At 53.8% G+C, this 22151-nt stretch overlaps 2 protein-coding genes across 2 annotated transcripts in view; both read left to right on the forward strand.

The window, feature by feature from the left end:
- The window catches only part of HS3ST6 (heparan sulfate-glucosamine 3-sulfotransferase 6), a 32240-nt gene extending 18660 nt beyond the window's left edge, over positions 1–13580 (forward strand). Inside the window, exon 2 of the mRNA XM_062614842.1 lies at positions 12253–13580. Coding sequence (XP_062470826.1) covers positions 12253–12871 — 619 coding nt within the window. The 3' untranslated portion in view covers positions 12872–13580. The remainder of the gene's footprint in view (positions 1–12252) is intronic.
- Positions 1–22151, forward strand: part of MSRB1 (methionine sulfoxide reductase B1) — a 68633-nt gene that overhangs the window by 40919 nt on the left and 5563 nt on the right. The window lies entirely within an intron of this gene.

The raw sequence follows: 22151 nt of genomic DNA on the forward strand, positions 1-22151 counted from the left end.
CTCTGATAGACTGGCCCAGAGCTGCCAGGCCACACACGGAGAAGGGCAGACATAGAGATGCTGTATGCAACCATTGCTTTCAGATGGGTTAACCTGGGGGTAACCTGCTGCTCTGCAGAGCTGCTGCTTGGAACAGCAGGCAGCACACAGCCGTGCCTCCTGCCAGGCTGGGTGGGCAGCAGCCCAGTGATCCCCTCCTTGAGCTGTCAAAGGCATCACAGGAGCAACGGGGAGATGGCAATGGCTGCACCCTGCCAGTGACTGGGGACCAGAGGGTCTATGTTGGTGGCATCGCTGCCTCAGCACATTCCTGCCCCTCCTGCCTCCCCCATGCCCCACTGCAGTGGGTCTGGGGCCACACGTGTGTGGAACATCTGCTCCCTGCCCCACAGAGGGTCCCCATGCACCAGCCAAGAGCGGATGCTGTAGATGCTGCTGCTGCTCCTGTGCCAGCTCTTGAACCCAGCCCAGGCACCCGCTGGGGTTTGTCTGAACTCAGGTAATTGCACCAATGTGGGGCTTTTCCTCCCTCGGGCCAAGCCCTCCGGCTTGTGCATCACTTTGGGGCTGTTTCCTGAAGGTGCTGCTTGCTCAGAGCAGAGCTGGGCTGGTCCAGCGCCATGCAGAGAGGGCAGGATTGGCACTGCTGGCTCCTGTCCATCCTCCTGCTCTAACCCTGGATGGGTTTCCAGCACTGGAAGGTTTTGATGCTGCAGGATGCGGGGTCCCGCCATGCAGGGTGCTGTGAGGGATGCTCCTGCAAGCCAAGGGTGGGATGAAGAGGTGGAGGAACTGGAGCAGAGCAAGGCACCAGCTTGGTTCTCCTCATTTGGAGCGCTGGGGTGGCAAATGGGACATCCCATTCACTGCAGGATTGAGGCACGGAGTCACCAGTGCCTTTGGTGAGCACTAGGTTCCCAAATACCTTTACGGATCCGGGCAAGACAGCTTAAAACCATCACTGGAAACTGTGCTGATGGATCCCTGCGGCTTCGCTGCAGACCTCAGACCTGGCCCCAGTTCATGAGCAAGGACTGATTTATGTCTGCTTAGGTAGAAATGAGACAGATTTGGATGCGATTCAGAACGACTCGTGGCTGGTTTGAGGCTGAAGCTTCGAGCAGGGCTCAGTGCTTGTTCCGCAGGGGAAAGCCAGGCTGGGGAAGTGTTTCTGCAGAAGCCTCCATGAACTGTATTTGGGGGTCTGGATCAGCACCCGGTGATGGGAGAGGCACTGCTTGAGGGCAAGGTTCCAGCTTTCTCCTTGCTTGGAGCATCTTTGGTTTCCAAGTCCTCAGATTCACCTCGTGCTGTTGTAAACTGGATGTGGAAGGTGCTGCGGGCAGGAGTTACATTAAGATTGCTTTTCTTATAGCAGTTGAGTTTCCTTGGTTTAAAACATGGGTTGTGTCTGTACATTTTACTGCTTGATTTACTTAATGGAGTAGGAGCTGGAATTCTCATACAGGGAAAATGGTGCTGGAGCAGGAGCTGAGCACCCCAGGGAGGGAGTTTTTCTTGGTCTCTTCTAGCAGTAACATTTCTCACTGGCTGCCCAGTTTGGAGCCACATCCATCTCTCCCTCCTTCCCAAATCCCCTCATTCGTGTGTTAGACCCAACACCTGGTGTGTACCAGGTAGTGCCAAGGTATACACCAAGCAGAGCTTGGGTGAGCTGGTTCAGTGATGGGTTTGTGCATTGGGCCATAGGGGTTTATGGCCAATTCGTTACTCTGAAATGCATTAATTGCTTTCTAATGAGCAGCCAAACTTTGCTGATGCCAGCAGGATCTGGTGGCCCTGGCGTGTGGCTTCCACTCCCAGTTCCAGAAAGTTCTAAATCCTCATTTGTGTCCATTTAGAAGAGGAGAAACTGCAGGAAAGACTTGAAAATGGAAGGAGCCTGGGGGGAACTTCTCTGTTCCCTGGAAGCTGTTGGGGGTCCCTTGCTCGCCAGTGGGATGCTGAGTAGGAGGGGAGGATGGAGGAGGGCAAAGAGCACAGCAAAGGGCTCTCTGCTCCCCGGAGCACGTGCCATAGGGGCACAGGCAGCCCTGCGGCGGTGGCCTTGGAGCAGCCATCTGGAGCAGCCCCTTCCTTCCCCATGGCTCCACGAGGGCCGGGGCCGGGCCAGCCCCATACCGAGATCAAATAGACGCAAGTACATGAAATTATTCATGGCTCTGGGGACGTGTCTCGATGCCTCGTCAGCATCTGCAAATCAAATCAAAGCAGCTGTCAATGCGCTGCCCAGGGGGAAGGGCTGGCTCTGGCAGACATGTGGATTCCTCCTTTCTTCCTTCCTCAGGAGGGATCCCGCTGCTCCCGCACCTGCGATGGGGCTGGGACCCGAGGGTTGGATGTGGGGCTCATGCCCATTGAGCTGCCTCTCACCTTCAACCCATCACAGAGGCAAGGAGGGATGCCAGGGACGGGCAGGTCCTGCTGCCAGCACTGTGCCCTGGCTAATTGCCCTGGGCTAATTAGCTGGGAGTTTGCTGCTCAGGCCACCTTGTGGGCCATTATGGACCACCTGCAGCCATTGTCCCCTGGGACGTGGCACTGTAGGGCAGCAAGAGGATGGATGCACTGGAAATGCTGGAGGATGTTCATGGAATAGTTTTGGAACTTAAAGCTCACCCAGTTCCAATCCCTGCCATAGGCAGGGACACCTTCCACTAGAGCAGCTTGCTCCAAGCCCGTGTCCAACCTGGCCTTGAGCACTGCCAGGGATGGGGCAGCCACAGCTTCTCTGGGCACCCTGTGCCAGCGCCTCAGCACCACTTTAACCCTGCAGTGCTGTGCCCTGTGTGGGGTTAAGCCATGGGAGAGAAAACCACCATCTCCCCATGGACACAGAGATCCCTGGAGCATCCACACTGGATCTATCCATAGTTTGCCTGCATGGGGTGAGGTGGAGTGGGGATGCCTGGGGAGGAGGTGGTCCGAGGGATGGTTGCTGCACCCTTCATGCCATGTGAGTGCAGTGCTATGGGCAAACCAGCCCTGGTGCTCTTGTGTTCCATCGTTTGTCTTTAGGAGCTGCTTTTAACCAGGCTGGTTTTCCTTTTGACCAACTGAGCACCAGGAAGGGGAGGAATTCCCGTTTCTGCTGGCCACGTAACCTTAAACCCCCCCAAAATTAGAGTCTGTGGGCTTTTTATGTGCTTCCCATGCTCTCCTCTGCCTAGGTGGGAAACCAGGAATGATCAGCCCATTGCTGCGAGGGGATAATTTAGTGAAACCCAATATGTGTAATTTCTATTTGGGATTGAAAACAAAGACCTTGGACAGACTTCTGGTGATCCCAGAGATTGGTTTTCCTTTAGTTTTTGAACCAGCAATAGCTTTTACTTCTGTACAGCCTGCTCCATAAGAAACAGCCATTGGAAGCATAGAAGTATGTGCTATGTATGTAATTGCGCTATGCTCACCCAGAGCACCCCAATAACCCTGGGGTTATCCCAGAGCAAACCAGATGCAGAGTCCACAGCTTGAAGAGCAATTTGTCCTTATTTATGGGAGCATCCCATGGATCCCCGTTACCTGAGGTATTAAAACTGTCACCGGCGCCCATCCTCTGGCTGCAGAAGAGCATAATTTGTGTTTCCCTGTCCTCAGACAGAGTCAGGTCATAAAACACAAGATGCATGGGGAGGAGAGAGCGCATTTAAAGGGCTGATCCTGTTGAAAGGTGTAATAATCTCCTGGATTACTTGCCGGGGAAGCTGCGGGGAGATTTACAGCCTTGGAAAGGGATTATCAGCAGCCGCTGCTGCCAGCACATTTCTTCCTTTTCTTCTCCAAGAGGAAGGAAGCTTTTCATTGCATCCCTGCCACTGGCGCCCGCCAGCGCTGCTCCCCCCACAGCCCAACCACCGCGTCAGTCCTCACAGCTTAGAAGGGAGCTAAAAGGAAGCCACGCGATGCTAGGTTTATCCTTATCTCCGCGCTCAGGTGCGAGAGGGAAATTCAAGCCTGTGTTGGAATTATGCTGCTGTGAGCTTACATGAGACCAGCGCCTTCCCTGCTCGGAGCCTCAGGGTGCTGAGCTGGTGGAGGGGGTCTGGTCTTGTTCCAAAGGGGAGGAATTGATCCAGGGCTCCAGGAGCAGCCTTTGCATGGATGGCACCAGGGCTGGATTTGCTGTGAGCCAAGCAGAAAAACCAACCCTGAGCATCCCTCGGGGACCAAACCCCAGTGTCTACATCCCCCATCCCAGCAGGGCCAAACTGGTCCCTGGCAGAGAACAGAGCCCGAGGGAGCAGCATCCCAGGCTGGAGCCTAGGGCCACTCATGCACTGAGTTTGTGAGTCCTCTCCAGTGCTCCAGCCCTATGCATGAGGGATGGGATGGGACGTGCAGGGGGGCTGGTTGTGTTTGATTCATCCCCCTGGCAGGGAGGTGGTGGGCCGGGGCAGCAAAGCCCTTTAATTGTGTGCAATGAAGGCTGACAGTGCCGAGGCGCAGCCTTTGAGAGGGGAACTGAACCTTTAATTCCTGAATAAATCATCTCCAGTCTGTTGCTCCTTCATCTGCAAGCTGTTTGAGCGCGGGTCCGTATTCACTGCTGGGAAGGGTCATTTGGAGATCAGAGCCCTTGGCTGACCCGGGTCACAGGCAAGACACCTGCCACAGGCTGTCCCCATGCCCCCGGGAATGCCGGGACTCTGGAATCAAAGGGACACAAGGGACTGAGCCGGTAGAAGAGGGTTTCTAATTGCTGCCGGGCAGACGTGCTTCATTCCAGAGGGATGGAGAGGGCTCAGCCCTGCCTTGCCTTCCATCAGCCCCGGTCCAGCATCCCAGCAAGGCTGGGTTTTGGGGATTCACATCACTGCTCTGTTCCTTACTTGATTCCATCGGTGAGCAGGAGTCCCAGAGCGGCTGTGGCTTTGTGCCTTGGTTCCAAGAGCACAGAGAGACCCGAGTGGTGCTGGTGCATCATAGCATCAGAATGGTTTGTGTTGGAAGGGACCTCAAAGCTCCTCCAGTCCCAGCCCCTGCCACGGGCAGGGACCCCTTCCACTGGAGCAGCTTGCTCCAAGCCCCTGTGTCCAACCTGGCCTTGAGCACTGCCAGGGATGGGGCAGCCACAGCTTCTCTGGGCACCCTGTGCCAGCGCCTCAGCACCCTCACAGGGAAGAGCTTCTGCCTAAGAGCTCATCTCAGTCTCCCCTCTGGCAGGTTAAAGCCATTCCCCTTGGCCTGTCCTTACAGACCCTTGTCCCAAGCCCCTCTCCAGGTTTCCTGCAGCCCCTTCAGGCACTGGAGCTGCTCTCAGGTCTCCCCTTCAGGAGCCTTCTCTTCTCCAGGCTGCCCCAGCCCAGCTCTCTCAGCCTGGCTCCAGAGCAGAGCTGCTCTGTGGCTTCCTCTGTACCCACTCCAACAGCTCCACGAAGGGTGAGCAGGGACCATCTCTGAACCCCATGGATGCTCTCAGAGGCCAAACACCCCCTTTCTCCAGCGCTCTCCCTCCTGAGCAGGGAAGGAGCAGCTCCCTTATTAACTCTGATTTCTGCTCCTCATAATCATATGCTGTTCTGTGCATTCACCGGGAGCCTTTTGGCCTTAATGACCCCACTGGAATAACCATGCAAAGAGAAAAACCTTCGGGGCCTTGAGCTGCCCATAATTGCAACCCCAGCCATAAACATGAGCACGATCGTGATGCAAATGACAGGCAGTGGAGGGGAGCGGGTCTGGGTCAGAGCAGGAGCAGGAAAGGGTGCAATGCCCTGTGCTGTTGGGGGGCACCAGCCTTTTTCTCACCTTCCTGCTGGGGCTGGGCACTTGGGGTGCGCAGGGGCTGGGTGGCTTCATAGAAGGGTAAAGCAGCCAGTTCTTATCAGGGCTAAAAACTGGGTATCGAGTGGCCTGTGAAAGAGCCACTCCATTAGAAATGCTAATGCTGGCTCCAGCTTCTCCCCTTTCCCTGCTCCACATCAACCAGATCTTTATGTTAAGTTAAACACAAAGCTCTTCTGCTCCTGGCCCTTCCCGAACCCCCCCAACAAACCCTCCTGCTTTGCAGCCTGTGTCTTTAGCAGGACAAAGCAGCTGCCGAAGGGTCTGTGGTGCTTGGAGCCCATAGGGAACAGCCCTGTCCAGTGGTACCTCCCAACCCATCGCATCTTCCTTCTCCTCTGAGCTTCTTTTGCCACCTGAATCCCAGCCCAGGCACCTCATTCCCTGTGTTCTGTCAGTGGGAGAGCTCTGGGTGCCTTGTGGAGAGACCTTCCAGCCACGGCCTTAGCCAGAGGCTGCTTGGGGTCAGGAGGAGATGTCTGGGGATGCGCAGGGATGCTCCAGCTGGGAATGGGGCTGTGGAGGACCTGGCAAACCACTGGGATGTTGCATGTACAAGCCCTAATGAGGAGCAAAAGGCAGGGGGGTGCAAAGCAGCATTAATAAATGATCTTCCTTGTTGCTAATTGACGTGTCTCAGAGCCAGCCCATGGAGGAGCCGAGCCTTGGCTCCCCTTCCGGGAGCATCACAGCATTACCATATTCAGGTTCCCTGCTTAAAGCCAATTAGCTCCTGGCCAGGCCTGATTGGAAAGCCCTGGCCTCATTTGCACGGGTTTGAATGGTGAGAGAAGCAAAACTAATGGAGACAGGTCTGGGATGGAGCCGGGGGCTCTGCTGGACCTGCTGCCGCAGCCAAAGGGGCAGCAGGGAAGGAGACAGGGAATAGCACAGTAATTAGGGATAAAAAGGGACACGGCCTAATTTGCTCCTGGGCAGCTTGATGGTGAGTTCAGCCTTCCACGCCTTGCGCTGCGGTTCAACAGATGCCCTGATGCTTCCTTTGGGAAGAGGAGGTGATGGAGGGGTCCGGGGTGGGGGGTAAACCAGGCTGCCCACACATCTCCCACCCTGCTTTGGGGTCCAGCATCCCTTTGGCAGAGCGGCGAGCATGGACACAAGGCTGGATTTATCCCTCTGGACATCCGATCCCCCTCGCTGCTTTCTCACCCCTTGCTTCCCAGCAAAGGTGCTGCTGTTTTCCCTGCCTGGAAGGAAAAGGCCTGGGTCTTAAAGCCTACACAACTGGTTCCAGTTTAACAACTTCATAGCTGCCGTGCAGCCACAAAGGCAGCCTTGTCCCGCTGGGTGAGATAAGCCTGTTGGGGCGATTCATATGCAGATCCGGGTGGTACCGGGTGTCTGCTGGGAGAGGATAAATCTGTCCCAAGCCTTGTCCCCCTCTCCTGGTTCCAAACTGTTTTACATTTACACAAAAAGGGTCCTGTCCCTCATTGAGCCCCGTCCCGGGCAGCCTCTCACCCTGCCTTGAGAGAGGAGGTGCCTTGGAACCGGGTGCTGGTGGGTGTCCCCCTGCCCAGACAAGGCTGGGCTGGGCAAGCAGAGCTAAGCTGGGGCTGTCCTTGGCTGGTTTTGTCCCCTCATCACCTTGAAAGAGCCTCTTTGGTCCTGCAGAAAGCTCTCAACCATATCCCCTGCAGCAGAACCCCCCTGGCCTCTCGCTGGCTTTTGTTGGGGCTGGTTTTGTCAGCACTTGGGGTGTTTAATAATAATGGAGAGGCTTTTCCCCCTCTTTTCTATTCCACTTTTAGTGATACCATAGGGCCTGCAAGCCCTGATCTGGATGGCATCCATCACCCTGTGGTTAACTGGGGTTTTGGGGCCTCACTTCATACTCCCAATGATGCTGGTGTGTTTTGGGGCATGAGTCATGGATTATCCCACATGCTAATGTGGGTGGGTGCTAACACAGGGGTACGCTTGGGCTGGAGACTTTATCACTGAGGTTGTCCTCTGATGGGCACATCCATTACTGCATGCTCTCAGCTTGATGATGGAGGAGTTCTCCTTCATCTGCAACAAAATCACGCCAGAGTCAAGGAATCCTGAACCGATTGACCCTGGAAAGTTTTGTTATCCCAGTATTTGGAAGTTGGCTTTGTTTATTGATTATTTCATGCAGCTCTCTGCATTTTCATCAGGGCTGTAAGCTACTGCACCTTGCTACCTCTGCAGAGGAGGTAATTCATCTAAATGAGGGTGCCTGGGAGCACAGCAAATCTGCACTGATTATAACAGAGGGAATGTCCTGGAGAGCTTCAGAATCCCTTGGATTGCATCTGGGTTGGAAGCAATAAGGGGATGCTACAGACTTGCTGGCTCAGCCCTCAGTGCATGGCCACAGCAGCCAGTGCAGAGCAGGAGGTGACCACAGCCTGGAGGATGGGAGGAGGATGAGAAGGGTTCACCCGGATGGATTAAAAGGAAAACTTAGTCAAATGATGTGTAAATTTAGACATTTTCCATCCCTCTCTGTGATTTTGCTGTTTTCTTTCACATGTTGGATATCTCTTTAGGAAACCCCACCTCTGATGCCTCTCAGATAGTGGTTTTACTACTTATTAAAATTGAAATGGATCAGCTTAATAGGAAGGCAAAAGAGTTTCATCCTTCCTCTGGGGCACATGGAGCATACATTGAAGTACGCTTCCCCTCCAAGGTTTCTGAGGTGCTCCCCCCACCCCCGCAGTGTCATGTACCTGTAGGTGATGCTCAGCATTCCCAATGCACTCTCTTAAGAATTGGCTGTGAATTTAATTAGTTTCCAGTGCTAAAGTGGGGCCTGCAGCAGCCTGGCCTGCTCTTTGCCAGTTTAAGGCAGATCTGGAGGGAGACAGGGGTCAGCAATAATTAACTGGGGTCGTTTAGAGGGAAGTAGTAAGGAGTTAATGAAAATGTGAAGTACCGCAATTATCTTGCAAGTGGCTGGGAGTGACTGAGCTGCTGAGGAAGAGGAGGTGTTGCACCATAACTGCTGGAAGGCTGCTGCTGTGATGTGGTACTGGGGTGATGCTGGGATCCAGCTCCTCTGGTCGGTGGAGGTGGAGTTATCCAAGAGTTTAAAGCAAAACCTACCTGAGGGTCCATGTAAGCACTGGTTTGCAGAGCTTATGGCTCTGATGTACCAGCCTTGGGGTCCATGGAACATCACTACTCTATTGCTGTCCCTGGTTGGGGACATGAGGCTGTGTTAGTGGGGAGGAAGGTCTCTGCACCCCATCACGGCTCACACGCACAGGAACTGCCCACTGCAGCTCCAGCAGAGCTGTGAATCCCTGCCCCACCATGGGCTTTTATTAATGATTCTGTTTTAATGACATTTTAATTAAGCCAAGGATGCTGTGGTTTGCTTTAATTACAGTAGGTGCAGTTGGTGTGTGCTGAGAAGCCCTTGGTCAGCAGGATGAGGGCAGGGAAGATGCTGGTACTGATGGCTGCAGCGTTGCCTGTGAGGAGGGGGATCCAGGGGGCCCCTCCACCCCACAGACCCCCTAGTGATGGCCCCAGCACCATGGGGCTCACCCTGGCCCTTGTCCCTCTGCAATAAGGAACAAGCAGGGTGAAATGGCTTTTATTGACCCTTTTACTGAGGCATCTGGCTCCCATCGCTCTGCTTTATGTCCTTGGGAACACCGTGGTGGCAACGGCAGCAAACCCAAACCATCGCCTTGTCCCAAAGCTGGGCACAGGCCTGCATTCCTGAGCTCGGGTACAACCAGTGCTGGGCTCTGGAGCACAGCTTGAGGAAAAGCAGTTTCACGTGGACTCTCTGGGATCCCAAATCACGTCATCCCAAGGGCTTGCTAATAAACGTTTTATTGCAAGGAGCTGTTTTGCTGTGCAGAGATCCCAGTGATACAGAATCATCGAGTCACAGAATAGGGTTGGAAAAGGTTGGAAAGGGCCAGGGAAGCGCTGCAGAAATTCCTCAACAACCCACCCAGAGGAGCTGCCTGGAGCAGCCTGGCAACCCCTGTGCCAGGTTTCTTGGTGTCTTTAGTGTTAAACACACTTTGCTGGTGTGGAAGCCCAAGCAGCAGGCTGGAGGGGTGCTAGGAGCTGTGTTCAGAGATGTCCTGTTGGGTTTGATTTGCTCCTGGCAGGGGATGGGGCTGTAAGAGCTTGATCCTGGTTTGGGAAGGTGCTTCCCAGTGGGAATCATTGAATCAGGGAGTGGTTTGGGTTAAAGGGACCTTAAAGCTCATCCAGTTCCAACCCCACCTTCCACTAGAGCAGGTTGCTCCAAGCCCTGTCCAACCTGGCCTTGGATGCCTCCAATGCCCACAGTCCACACCTCTATGAGCACAGTTATGTGGGGCAGTGAGGAAAGGTGCTGGAAAGGATGGGAAAACACCTTGCTGCCCTGGGATGCATGTACCCCACGGGGCATCTCGCCTGCTCGGGCATCACAGGATCCAGGGATCAGAAGTGGCTTGGAAAACGGTGGCGCTGCCCAAAACCATAGAAGGAAAAGCAGGGGGAAAGCCACAAGTGGCTTTTGCCTCTTGTCTGGTGGAGGGAGCTGTGCAGGGCCCAGCAAATGCTTTTAATAAAGTGTTCTTTCCTGCGTCCAGGGGAAAAATCCCAGAAACCTCAAGCCTTTTCCCATTACATAAGGAACAGATGGGGCTGGGCAGAGCCTTGGCTTCCCCACAGCTCAGCCCTGGCTGCAGCGTGGCCGGTCCCCTCCTGCTGTGGGATGGAGCATGGGATGGGGACCACTGCACCCCCTGTGCTGCTGCCAAGAGCTGGCCCTGCTGTGGGACCCAGGTGGGAAGGTCCATCCTCATCCTCATCCTCATCCTCCTGCGCTGCCACCATTCCCTAAGCAGGGTTTTGGAGCTCTCCCTGCCCTTTGTGGGTCAGGTTGGCCTTGAATAAGCATCATTAAGCCCCTGCCTGGGTGAGGGAGAGGGATGCATGGGGCAGGGGGATGCTCCTCGCCTTTCCTGTAAGCCCTAAGGGACACAGGCTGGAGCAGCCCCGTGGGCACCTTGTGTTTTAAAACCAGAATTCTTCCAAGTTGAGGCAAACTGGAAAATCCTTGTAGGAAACAGTACCCAGTCCCAGCTATCTCCTTTTGCTCAAGTGAAACATCTCAGTTAGACTTGATTTTTATTGGCTTAATTTTAACATAAAATCCCAGGCTGGTTTGGGTTGAAGGGACCTTAAAGCTCCTCCAGTTCCAACCCCTGCCACAGGCAGGGACACCTTCCACTAGAGCAGCTTGCTCCAAGCCCCTGCATCCAACCTGGCCTTGTCACAGTTAATATCCTTGGTGCTCATCCTACGATCCCTTTGGGTATAGAACCACTTGGGTTGGATCTCTGTGTGCTTGCTGCCTTATACAAATGATCTTGGGCCAGGACAGTGGGTGTTTGCTGGCTGGATGAATGCAGGCATTTAGACAGCAGCTCCTTCACAAGCCATGTCATCACTTGGTGCCTCTGTTTCCCGTTGTAAACCAGCCCTTGCCTGCTGGGTTAAGTGCTCTGCCATCTGCTAACTAAAGTCCTAGCTAGGAGCAAAACCCCATGCTTATTCTTTCTATGCATTATGTGTATTTGAGGAACCTGCTCTAGTGGAAGGTGCCCCTGCCCATGAAGGGCTCTGGGGCAGGTGCCTGTGCTGGTGACAGCAGGGACCTGTTCTGCAGCCCCTGGCTCTCCTCAGGGCTGGGTAATTTCTCCGGCAATTAACGCCTCATTAAAGTGCAGCAGGGAACAATCAGGGCAGTGAGCTCTACCCAGCACAATGCTGGGCCCTGACAGGGTTTTCTGCCTCTTTGTAAAGAAGGAAACAGTCTTTTTCTGGCCTTAACTGCTTGCTGGCTGGAGGAGAAGGAGGTGGGAGCCCTGGTGGGCATCTCCATCCCCAGCTCTCACTACGGCTTAGCCTGAGGATGCACACCCCATAGCGAGATCTTCCTCTTTGCAACCCGATGTGATGCGTTGGCGCCTCTGGGACATGATGGGATGGGAAGAAACCAGCCCCATCCCAAAACGTGTGTGTAACTCACTGGGGTGAGGAGGAAGAAGCAGGAGGGATTTCCAGGGTTGGGAAGGAGGTTGAAGGGGACCGACTGCCTGCAAGTGCCCTCTGGGTGGTGCTGCTGGAGGGGCAGTGGCAGGGAGTCCCTTACTGGGGACAGACCCTGGTGGGGAGGCTGAGACAAGGTGAGCAGAAAGGAGAGACCCAGGTATGGGGGCTCCTCAAAGGCTTTTGAAGATGAGGAGGTGACTGATGGGATGTGACAAGGCAGTGCTGCTCACTGGCAGGAGGGGAAGGAGAGAGGTGGTTGTGATTGGAGACCCTTGGCCATTCCTAGCTGCGTTTTGGGGCTTGCGCCTGTGTGTTCCCATCACAACATCACATCGGAGCCTCTGTGCCTTGAGCCCTGACCAGGTCCCTTTGTCTCCCCAGGAGCCTGATGCCGCGCACACTGGAGGGGCAGATCACCATGGAGAAGACTCCCAGCTACTTCGTCACCAAGGAGGCTCCTCGGCGCATCTACAACATGTCCCGGGACACAAAGCTGATCGTGGTGGTGCGGAACCCGGTCACCCGCGCCATCTCGGACTACACACAGACGCTCTCCAAAAACCCCACCATCCCCAGCTTCCAGGCCCTGGCCTTCAAAAACATCAGCACGGGACTGATCGACACCAGCTGGAGCGCGGTGAGGATCGGGATCTACGCCAAGCACCTGGATAACTGGCTCCAGTACTTCCCCCTCTCCAAGTTCCTCTTTGTCAGTGGGGAGAGGCTCGTCAGCGACCCGGCCGGGGAGATGGGCCGTGTCCAGGACTTCCTGGGTCTCAAGAGGGTGGTGACGGACAAACACTTCTATTTTAATGAGACCAAGGGCTTTCCTTGCCTGAAGAAGCCAGAGGGCAGCAGCAAGCCCCGCTGCCTGGGGAAATCCAAGGGGCGGGCGCATCCCAAAATCGACGTGCAGGTGGTCCAGCGCCTGCGGGAGTTTTACAGACCCTTCAACATGAAGTTTTATCAGATGACAGGGCAGGACTTTGGCTGGGACTGAGCCATCCATAGGGCAGGCTGCCACGGTGGGACCTGGTCTGCCCCAGCAGTGTGGGGGGCCAGGACCACAGTCCAGGGATGCTCGTGGCCGCCCTGGTCCAGGGATGCCCATGGCCACCCCACCAGCAACCTCCTCCCTTCGTTCTAATTTATATTGGACCTTTTCTGGTGAGAAATGGACCCTTCTGGAGTAGAGAGAAATATTTAAAGAATAAAACCACAGATGCCCCCTCTCCCCTCCCCAACCAGATTAAATATTCTTCCATATAAATCGTGCTCATCTCTCTTAACTGTGACCATTCTGGCTGGTGAGTGGGAGCAGGTTAAGTGTGTGGATGGGGGGATGTGTGTGTGTGGGGATGACACCTCTGCCATCCACAATAGAAGCTTTGGGAAGCAGTTGGGCTCTGGGGCGTGTGGGGCAGTGGGTGAGGCTGGCTGAGGGGCAGACCCCATGTGTGGGGTATGTTTTGAAGACAGAAAACAGTCTGCAGGAGTTTCCTTAGTTAAGGAAAGCAATTAGAGGCAGTAGCTTTGAATAAATGCCAGGTCTGGGTTTAGGGAGAGACCTTGCAGAGGGAGAGGGAGTTGTATATCACATACCTTCTTATGTTCCTGGAGTAACCCAGATGATAAAGCAGGGAATTTCTAACCCTGAGGATGAAATTCCCTGCTTCCCTCTAATTCACCCAAGCAAAGCAGGCAAAACCCCAGTCAGCTCAATAATCACAATAGATTTTGAAACCTGCAGCCATAGGAGAGCCAACATGGGAGGCTGCAGAAATTAGTTTAATCTGAGTTAACTACTTTTCCGCTAATTAAAGATGGGGAAAGCATTTAATTAACTCTAATATCTTATTAGTGACTTGTATTTGTCTCTTTAATGAGCTAATTACATGTTTTCAAGGGCCCTCAGGCTCTGTATTGTTCACAGATACACTTTGGCTGTGGTTTCTTCTATCGTGCAGCATCCCAAAGCAGACATACCAAAGCTGGCCATCCAACCTGTCCTGTCCTGCCAGGTGTGCTATCACCTCCCCTCCTTGCTGTTGCTGTCATGGGTGATGGAGATGGTGGGTACCACTTCTCCCAGGATGCACAACAGGCACCAGCCCCTTTCCTCCCAGCTCCAGGGAGGTTTTACACCAGCACAGTGTGATTTATCCCACACAGTTCTCCCTGCTCCCATGTCCCTCCTTTGTGCCCCTTGGAGGTGACACGTTTTCTGTATTGATGCTCCAGGCTATAGCTGAGTTTGAACACATTTGTTCTATTCATCCCCTGGGACAAGTGATGAGCAGGGATGAGCTTAACATGATGTTGGAGTTAAATGCAAACAGTTGCCTGTTTCAGAGCATCATGTTGTTGGTCTATGTGTGTGTGTGAGAGGCACAGGGACAGACACAGATGCCATCACTGTGGTGCCAGCGCCTGGGGTCTTTATGGCCCCAGTTAAGAAACTGAGATATTAGAAAAGAATAATAAGGGATGAAATCAGGGCTGTTTCTCCTGATTAACATCCCAGAGCCCTCTGAGCGATGCAGGGTGGGCTCAGCACCCCATGCCCATTGCAGGGTCCCCCCTGGGACTGCGAGTGCGCAGGCCACGGACCCGCTGGGGGCTGGATGTGGAGCGGCTGGAGCCCGTTGTCCCCAGCACTGGCAGCTCCGCATGATGGACTGCGCTCCGCTTGTTTAGGTTTTGTTTCCAGCCCCGACATTCGACCAAATTATTCCCCACCAAGGGCTTTAAAGTTTCCCAAGTGCCTGTGAAAGCCTGGAAGCGCTGATAGTGATCCTATTTCTCAGCTGAGTGACTGCATTCAGCCCCAGCCATATTGATATGCAAAACGTTAAGGGTCCCGGCTCTAAAGATGGTTTCTGTCTGCCCTGTGAAAGGGACCCATACTTTTTTAAAGCCCGGGCCTTTCTAAAGCTGCACAATACCATATAGACTATGCCATTTAAAGCATCTGAAGCGACCCAAAATGTATTGAAAGCTTGCTTTGCAGACTCATTAAGACTACTCAATAGGTTCTGGCAAATACGGTGCCGGGGCTGACCGCAAGTATTAAGACTTTTGAAGTGTTACACAAACCCCCTGCTTAAACTAATTGCTGCCCCGCAGCTCATGAGGTCAAGTATTTGTATTCATTGCCTCCGAGAGGAGCCACTTATGGGTCTGTCCAGGTGAAGTCTGCACTTCATTAGATCAAGACAATAAAAGCAGCTTGGGGTAGGAAGGAGGAAGATGAAATCTCCAGGCTCTTCCTCGGAGATCAAGCACAGGGCTACGTCCTTATGCCCACCATGGCAGAGTTTTGGGTTGTTTCTGGTGCTTTCAAGAGGAGTGATGTGCTTCCAGGCAAAGGAAGGGTGGGCATTGCTGGAGCAGTGGTGATTTGAAGCTCCACTAAGATGCTTTGTTCCCCAAGGTCAGGTAGGTTCCCTTCACCAGCCCAACTGAGATCCCACAGTGTGCTAGTGCATCATGTGTTTCTCATGTCTAGGCAGAGCAGAAGCCACTGTTGCCATCGCTGCCTCATCCACCTAATAAAACCCCTAGATTCAGGAAAAAATCAGCAATTGATCTAGTGAAGGTATCAGTGGAGACACCACACGGCTCTTGTGCCATCTTACTGACAGCTCAGGACTACCAAGGAAAAGAAACTGCCTCTTTATTGTAGGTTCTTTGATGGAGCATATTTGAGACCCCTTCCCCTGATAACAGGCAGTGGGCTCATAGGGAAACCTAAGCTGAACCCCCCTTTGCAGTGGCTTTTGTACTCATCAGTGTCAGCCCATGGACCCCAGCATTGGGGCTGCCTCTGATGAGTGCGGGCAGGATTTGGGGGTCTCACCCCAGTGCATGGGAGGTGTTACAGGGACAGGAATTGTTCTGAAGCACTCCCAGAGGCTCAGGGACAGGCATCACCCTGTGTCTTTCTGCACAAGGAAATAAAGTTCTAAACAGATGATGCTGAGATGTCTTCTGTGTGCCTGCGACTGCTGGGGAGGGGACACGGTCCCATATGGATGCTTTTAGGTCTTTCTTATTGTATCTACCTCGGATTGATAAGAATCCCAAACCTGGAAGGTGATATTTAACCCCCAGGCTGCTGGGAATGTGCTTAAAACTCAGGTGAGCACCCAATCCACTGGTGCTTCCGTGGGGAATTGTTCCTAAAGGAGCTCCCAAGAGTTTGGGCCCTGGTGTGCCCACATCTGCTTGCCCAGAGGACAATGGCAAGATGCCTTTGGGGCACCAGGATACATGGGGGAAGTGCCTGCGAAGAGGATGATGGAGACCCAGCGTTGCTGCCAAGTGTGGAATGAAGTTTTCATCCCCATCTCGGTTAACCAAAGTTTCCATTTCTAACCCTATTCTTGTTTTGAGAATCCAGCTATCCAAAACCTTGGGGTTCCTGTGCCCTGGGCCTCCCTTTCCATAAGCCGGGAAGAGCAGGGTTTCAAGAGCTTTCCAAAGCTTTTATTTACTCCTTTTTCTTTTATACCAAATTTAGGACAGGAGGGAAAGAACAAACATAGGAGGGGAGAAAAAAAAAGTCCAAAAGGAAGACATTAAACCTCCCCTGCCTCTGTTTAGGTCTGCAGGAGAGCAGCAGGGATGATTTGCAATTACACATTTCATCTTAAAGTGCTTTGGAACGTTTTAGAACCAGGGGAAGCCAACTTTGCCCTGGAAACACCCCATCCATCCCCATTCCCTGCCTGCTGCAGTGTCCTCAGGTGGGGCTCGTGCTGCTGGGGTGTGTGGGGCACCTGCAGGCTATAAATGCAGGGAGATGGGAGGTTAAATCATTCCTGAAGTTCTGGGTGTTGAGTGCTGTCCTGGTTTGAGAGCAGGAGCTGGCTGGTAAGGGGATGTGGGGGTACTGCTGGGGATGTTGGGCATCCATTGTGCTGTTTGTGGGGGCTCTAGGGCCAGTCTGGAATGGAGCGTTGTGTGCAGTGGTGCTCAGAGAGTGCCTGTGGGTTCTGGAGCACCTCAAGGTATCTGATGTTTGTGCTTGGGGTGTCCGAGAGGAGCTTTGTCTGTCCCATGGGGCAATAATGCTCCTCCCCAGGGTCACTGGTGCTTCTTTGGTGCATGCTGGTGGCCTTCAGGACACTGCTGTGCTTCCCAGTGATAACCTGCAAATCCCTGCTTCTCCAATGCTTGAGGATGCCCAGAGCCATGCTGCTTCTTGCCTCAGGGTGCCCTGTGGCTGCCTTGCTTCCCAGCCAGCACAGGGGAGAAAGCCCTTGTGAGGGACATGAGTGTCTCCTTGCAGTGTCCTGCCTTCCCACCAAGCCCTTTGGCACCATGCACAGCCCTTGAGCAGCACCATCTCCATTGGCTTCTGCTCTGGTTCCCATCTCCATACACAAAATAACTGCCATATTCCCCAATAGACAAGAAAATGCCCGTGCTGAGGGAGAGGCTGCTGTAATTGCAACCATGTGCCCAGTGGTGGCTTCCAAGTCATGGAGAGCATGGGCTGGATCCCACATGTGGGCATAAATAACCACCATCAGGTGTAGGCAGCCCTGGGGTCCATTAATGTAAGGAAGAAAATGGAGTACATGGTGCTTGTGTCTAACGCAGGAGCGAGCTGGGCTGTTGTGGTTCAACCTCTGCCCTGATGCTGGGTGAGGCTGTTCACTGCTTCAACATGGCTGGGGTAAGCTGAGCTCTGCCTGTGTGCTCTGGGAGCCTGTGAGCAGCAGCAGGGCACTCGCAGGGAAACAGTAATTAGTGAAATAATGAACCAAATGAGTTATCTGTGAGCATCCTGATGGGATAAATACCTGTCTGAACCGGGACAGGGCACACTGCTGCTGGGTCCCCACTGCGAGGGTGGCTCTGAGGGACCCCACTGCAGGGTCCCCAAACACTGTGACTCCCTAAAGCAGATGTGGAAGACGTGCAAGTGATGCGGCTGCTGGGAGGAAACCAGCTCTGCCGAGTTTATTTGCATTTCTTGGTGCAAAAAGAAGTTGTCTTTGACCTGTTTTGGAAATGCAAGGTGCTCCTCTGTTCAGGTCTTCAATCTTGCCTGTGCATTCAAGCAGATGTGGTTTCTGGAGGAGAAGGGATGCCAGTCTCAGCATCCTCCTGTGCAGGTTGAACTCGCTTGCAGGGGTGGTTTGGAATGCTTTGGTCACCCCCTCTGTGTGCATGGGGTTGTCCCCATCCTACGTGGGCTCACTGAGGTGCTGTGACAGATGTGGTCAGGAAGAAGAATGTCCCTTTGCTTGCAGCATCCTTTTTGCCCACTCCAAGAGCAGTGATTGTGCTTGTGTGAGGGGGCTGAATCCTGGCTGGGAGCAGCACAGCCCCGCAGAGCTGCCCCATGGGCTGTGCACCCTTGCACAAGCTCAGCACTTCCCTTGGCTGAGGCGAGAGCTCTGATTTTAGTTTCCTTTGATTAGAAACAGCAACACTGCCTCACATAATTAATCACTTTATATCAATAGAGAGGAGAAATTGGGGCCTTTCTGGCAAGCTTTCCCCTGGCAGGAGGCGAGCCCCAGACCTTAATCATGTACCCCCATTGCCTGGTATGGGGTAGAAGGAGATGCGTGGGATGGGGCACTGCCACCATTGCTCCTTTCCTGGAGGGCATGGACACACAAAGTGGGCAGGAGGAGGAGGAGGGGGATGGATGGATGAAGGCTTTGCAGCTGGCTTGTGGCAGGGCACTGAGAGGTACCACAGCTCCTTATGTGAAGGCCAATGTTAGGGGTGAGCAATGGTGCTGGAGGGTCTGATTCAGCCCTAATTCACTGTAGCTGGTGAGGGATGGTTTAGACCAGGACCAGGTGATGTTTTGCCCCATCACCATCATCCACACAGGCAGCTGCAGCCTCCAGCCTTGCCTGAAAGCCAACAGGGAGAGCATTATCCACTTCCCCCCCCCTTTTGCTCTGAGTGCAAACTTCCATGTGACAGCAGGGGCTGATTGCTGCAGAGACACCCCGCAGCAGCCGCAGCATGCTGCTGGCAGATGCCAGCGGGAAAGAAAGTGTGAGGGATGGAGGGCAGCAGGAGAGCGGCCGGGAAACTGGGAAACTCTTCTGGTGGGGATGGGAAAGGAGCTTGTGCAACAGCCAGCCTTTAATTAAGGGTCTTTTAAAGCGTTTTCCCAGCTGGTTAACATTGCCTTGCCATATTGGAGTGGTTTAGAAGCAATGCTCCTCAGGAATGACTCCCTTCCTGTCAGCCCTGTGCGCGGGTGATGGGTCCCCCCACGCCTTCCGAAGAGTGGGGCAGAGAAGAGAAGGCTCAGAGGAGATCTTGGAGCAGTCTTTCAATACCTAAAGGGGCTGCAGGAAACCTGGAGAGGGGCTCGAGACAAGAGCCTGTAGGAACAGGCCAAGGGGAATGGCTTTAACCTGCCAGAGGGGAGACTGAGATGAGCTCTTAGGCAGAAGCTCTTCCCTGTGAGGGTGCTGAGGCGCTGGCACAGGGTGCCCAGAGAAGCTGTGGCTGCCCCATCCCTGGCAGTGTTCAAGGCCAGGTTGGACACAGGGGCTTGGAGCAAGCTGCTCTAGTGGAAGGTGTCCCTGCCCGTGGCAGGGATTGGAACCGGGTGAGCTTCAAGTCTCTTCCAACCCAAACCAGATTGTATGAAATAACCCCAGTACCTGTCCTAAAGGCAACAGAAGTCTCTGCTGTGCCAGCCTCTGTAAGCCTGTCCCCTCCCTGTCTGAGCACAGCACATGGGCACACACCAGCCAAACCCACAAAACACTGATTTAGCGGGTTTTTTCCCCACTTTTGCATCCCTGAGTGCAGCCATGGATCTGTGCTTGGCATCCTGAGCTGTGCCCCAGCCCCAGGCAGGAGCCTTTTTCTCCCAGCACTTCTCTTCCAGCCCTCTCTAATACTGCACTGTTCAAGTTGCCTTTTAGCTTTTATGATTCTTCCCAAAGATAAGAGTGCTGTGGAAGCCGAGGGAGCCCGGGCACCAACAGTGTCAATGGAGTTGACACACAGCGGGGAACCTCACGCTCAGAGGAGGATGCTGCTCAGCCATGCCGTCACTCAGTCCAGCTTTGAAGGGACCAGGAGAGCAGACTGTAGTGATGCTGCCTGTTCCAGGGAATGCCTTCCTGGAAAAGGGGGTTATTTCCCTTTGAGCAGAATGCCCCCAGCCCACTCGCAGCCAGGTTTGCATCACCTCCTCCTCTGCAAAAGCAGCTGGTGGCTGAAACCTCAGCAGGAGGAAGAGAGAAACCTTAGACAGGAACAGCATCAGTTTGCACTCATGCCTAGAGAAAGGGTTAAGGTTAGAGAGAAACACACAAAACTGGCTTTTAAACACAGGCAGCTCCACACGCAGCACGCTCCACAGCAGGGTTTGGCACCCACAGATTTCCGCTGAGCCTGGAAAGGCTGGGAAAGCCCATCCATGGGGGAGCGGGAAGAGAGGGAATAACCTCCGTCTGCAAACACATCGCTTGCCCTTGCAGGCAGCCTCAGCACGGATGGGACATGCAGCACCCCCAGCCTATATCCCCATCCTTGCTCCCAGAGCTTAAACCTAATGAGAGAGCTTAAATCCTGATAATATCGGATCCCTGGATTATTTACAGAGCATCACAACATCCTGGTGTGCCAGTGATTCATGGGGTACTTTCTTCCCCTTCATTACACTAATAACTTTCCCAGTGAAGCAGGAACAGCGCATCCCAGCACACCCCTCGCAGCCAGTGGGAATCTCAGCTCTTGCCTCAAATAGGATATTGTACAAGGCAGTCTTGGTGTGGTGCATGGGATGAAGGAGGGAAAATCTCCAGGAGGATGTGGGTGAGCAGATGAAGCTTTAAAAGGCAGAACAAGTCCCTGGGTAATTTCAGCATAAACACCTCTGTGCAGGTTTATGTGCCCAGCTGGCTGGTGGGCAAATGCCTTCACTCTGGAGCTCATTTCTGCCCTCTGTGAGTGCAGAGAGCTCTCCATACTTACACCCGGTTATAGAATGTCAGACTGGTTTGTGTTAGAAGGGACCTTAAAGCTCACCGAGCTCCAACCCCTGCCACGGGCAGGGACACCTTCCACTGGAGCAGCTTGCACCAAGCCCCTGTGTCCAACCTGGCCTTGAACACTGCCAGGGATGGGGCAGCCACAGCTTCTTTGGGCACCCTGTGCCAGTGCCTCAGCACCCTCACAGGGAAGAGCTTCTGCCTAAGAGCTCATCTCAGTCTCCCCTCTGGCAGGTTAAAGCCATTCCCCTTGGCCTGCCCCTACAGGCCCTTGTCCCAAGCCCCTCTGCAGGTTTTCTGCAGCCCCTTTAGGCACTGGAGCTGCTCTCAGGTCTCCCCTTCAGGAGCCTTCTCTTCTCCAGGCTGACCCAGCCCAGCTCTCTCAGCCTGGCTCCTATTCAGACCTCTCCGAGCTAAGGGCCAGCTGTGTACCTCCTTGTGGAGGGTGTGATCCTGGCGCAGGCTGCCCAGGCACCGGTGCTGTTGGTGAGCAGGGTGATGTACAACCAGATGTAGGCACAGGCTGCAGCAGTGCCCAGAGCAAGCGCCTGTAAGTGGCAGAAACCATTCCAAGTCCAGAGAGGCTTTGCAATAATTTCCACATTCCGTAATTTTTCTCAAGAGGGGAAGAGAGGCAAGCCTGAAATAATTACCCACACAAGCACTCATTGAAATGTTCTTTACTGCGAGCACTGATCACTTACTGTATTTAACAAGACAATTTTGGTTCTTGGCGCAGAAAAGCAAGCAATGATTAAAGCTCTTGTTTTCAGGATCCATGAGCCAAAGCACAAAAGTCTGTCGCTGGATCCAAGTTGGAGCTTGGCAACCAGCTCCTACGCAGGGAGTGGGCCAAGGTGAAGTGGCTCTGCTCAGTATCTGTAGGGTTTGGGGTGATGGGGAGCATGCTGGGTGCTGGTCCTCCCACTGATGCTGTGAGCATGGGGATGTCTGGCAGTGGGCACTTTGTGTTCAGCCCTGGAAGTGAGTTGGGGTATTTTGCAGGAGGTGGAAGATGCTTGGGCTCCTTGTGGCTGTGGAAGTTTCCTTGATGGTGGAAAGGAGCAGGTACCAAGCTTGAGGACAGTGTTTGAGGGCCAGTGGGTGTCTGCTGCCATCTGTCTCTGTGTCTGTGGAGCCAGAAAAGATTTGGAGAGAGCCTGAGAAGCCAAAAGGCCCCGGTGTGTGGACACAGCAAGGTAACGCAGGGGCCTTGGCTGGAGGCAAAGCTGTCCCACAGCTTATGCTATTTTGGTCTCCAGGGTGCCTCATGCTGTGCCCATCTTCTCT

Source organism: Pezoporus occidentalis, unplaced genomic scaffold (genome assembly GCF_034315485.1).
Source record: "Pezoporus occidentalis ecotype Australia unplaced genomic scaffold, CSIRO_AGI_Poc_V1 ctg178, whole genome shotgun sequence".
NCBI lineage: Eukaryota > Metazoa > Chordata > Aves > Psittaciformes > Psittacidae > Pezoporus > Pezoporus occidentalis.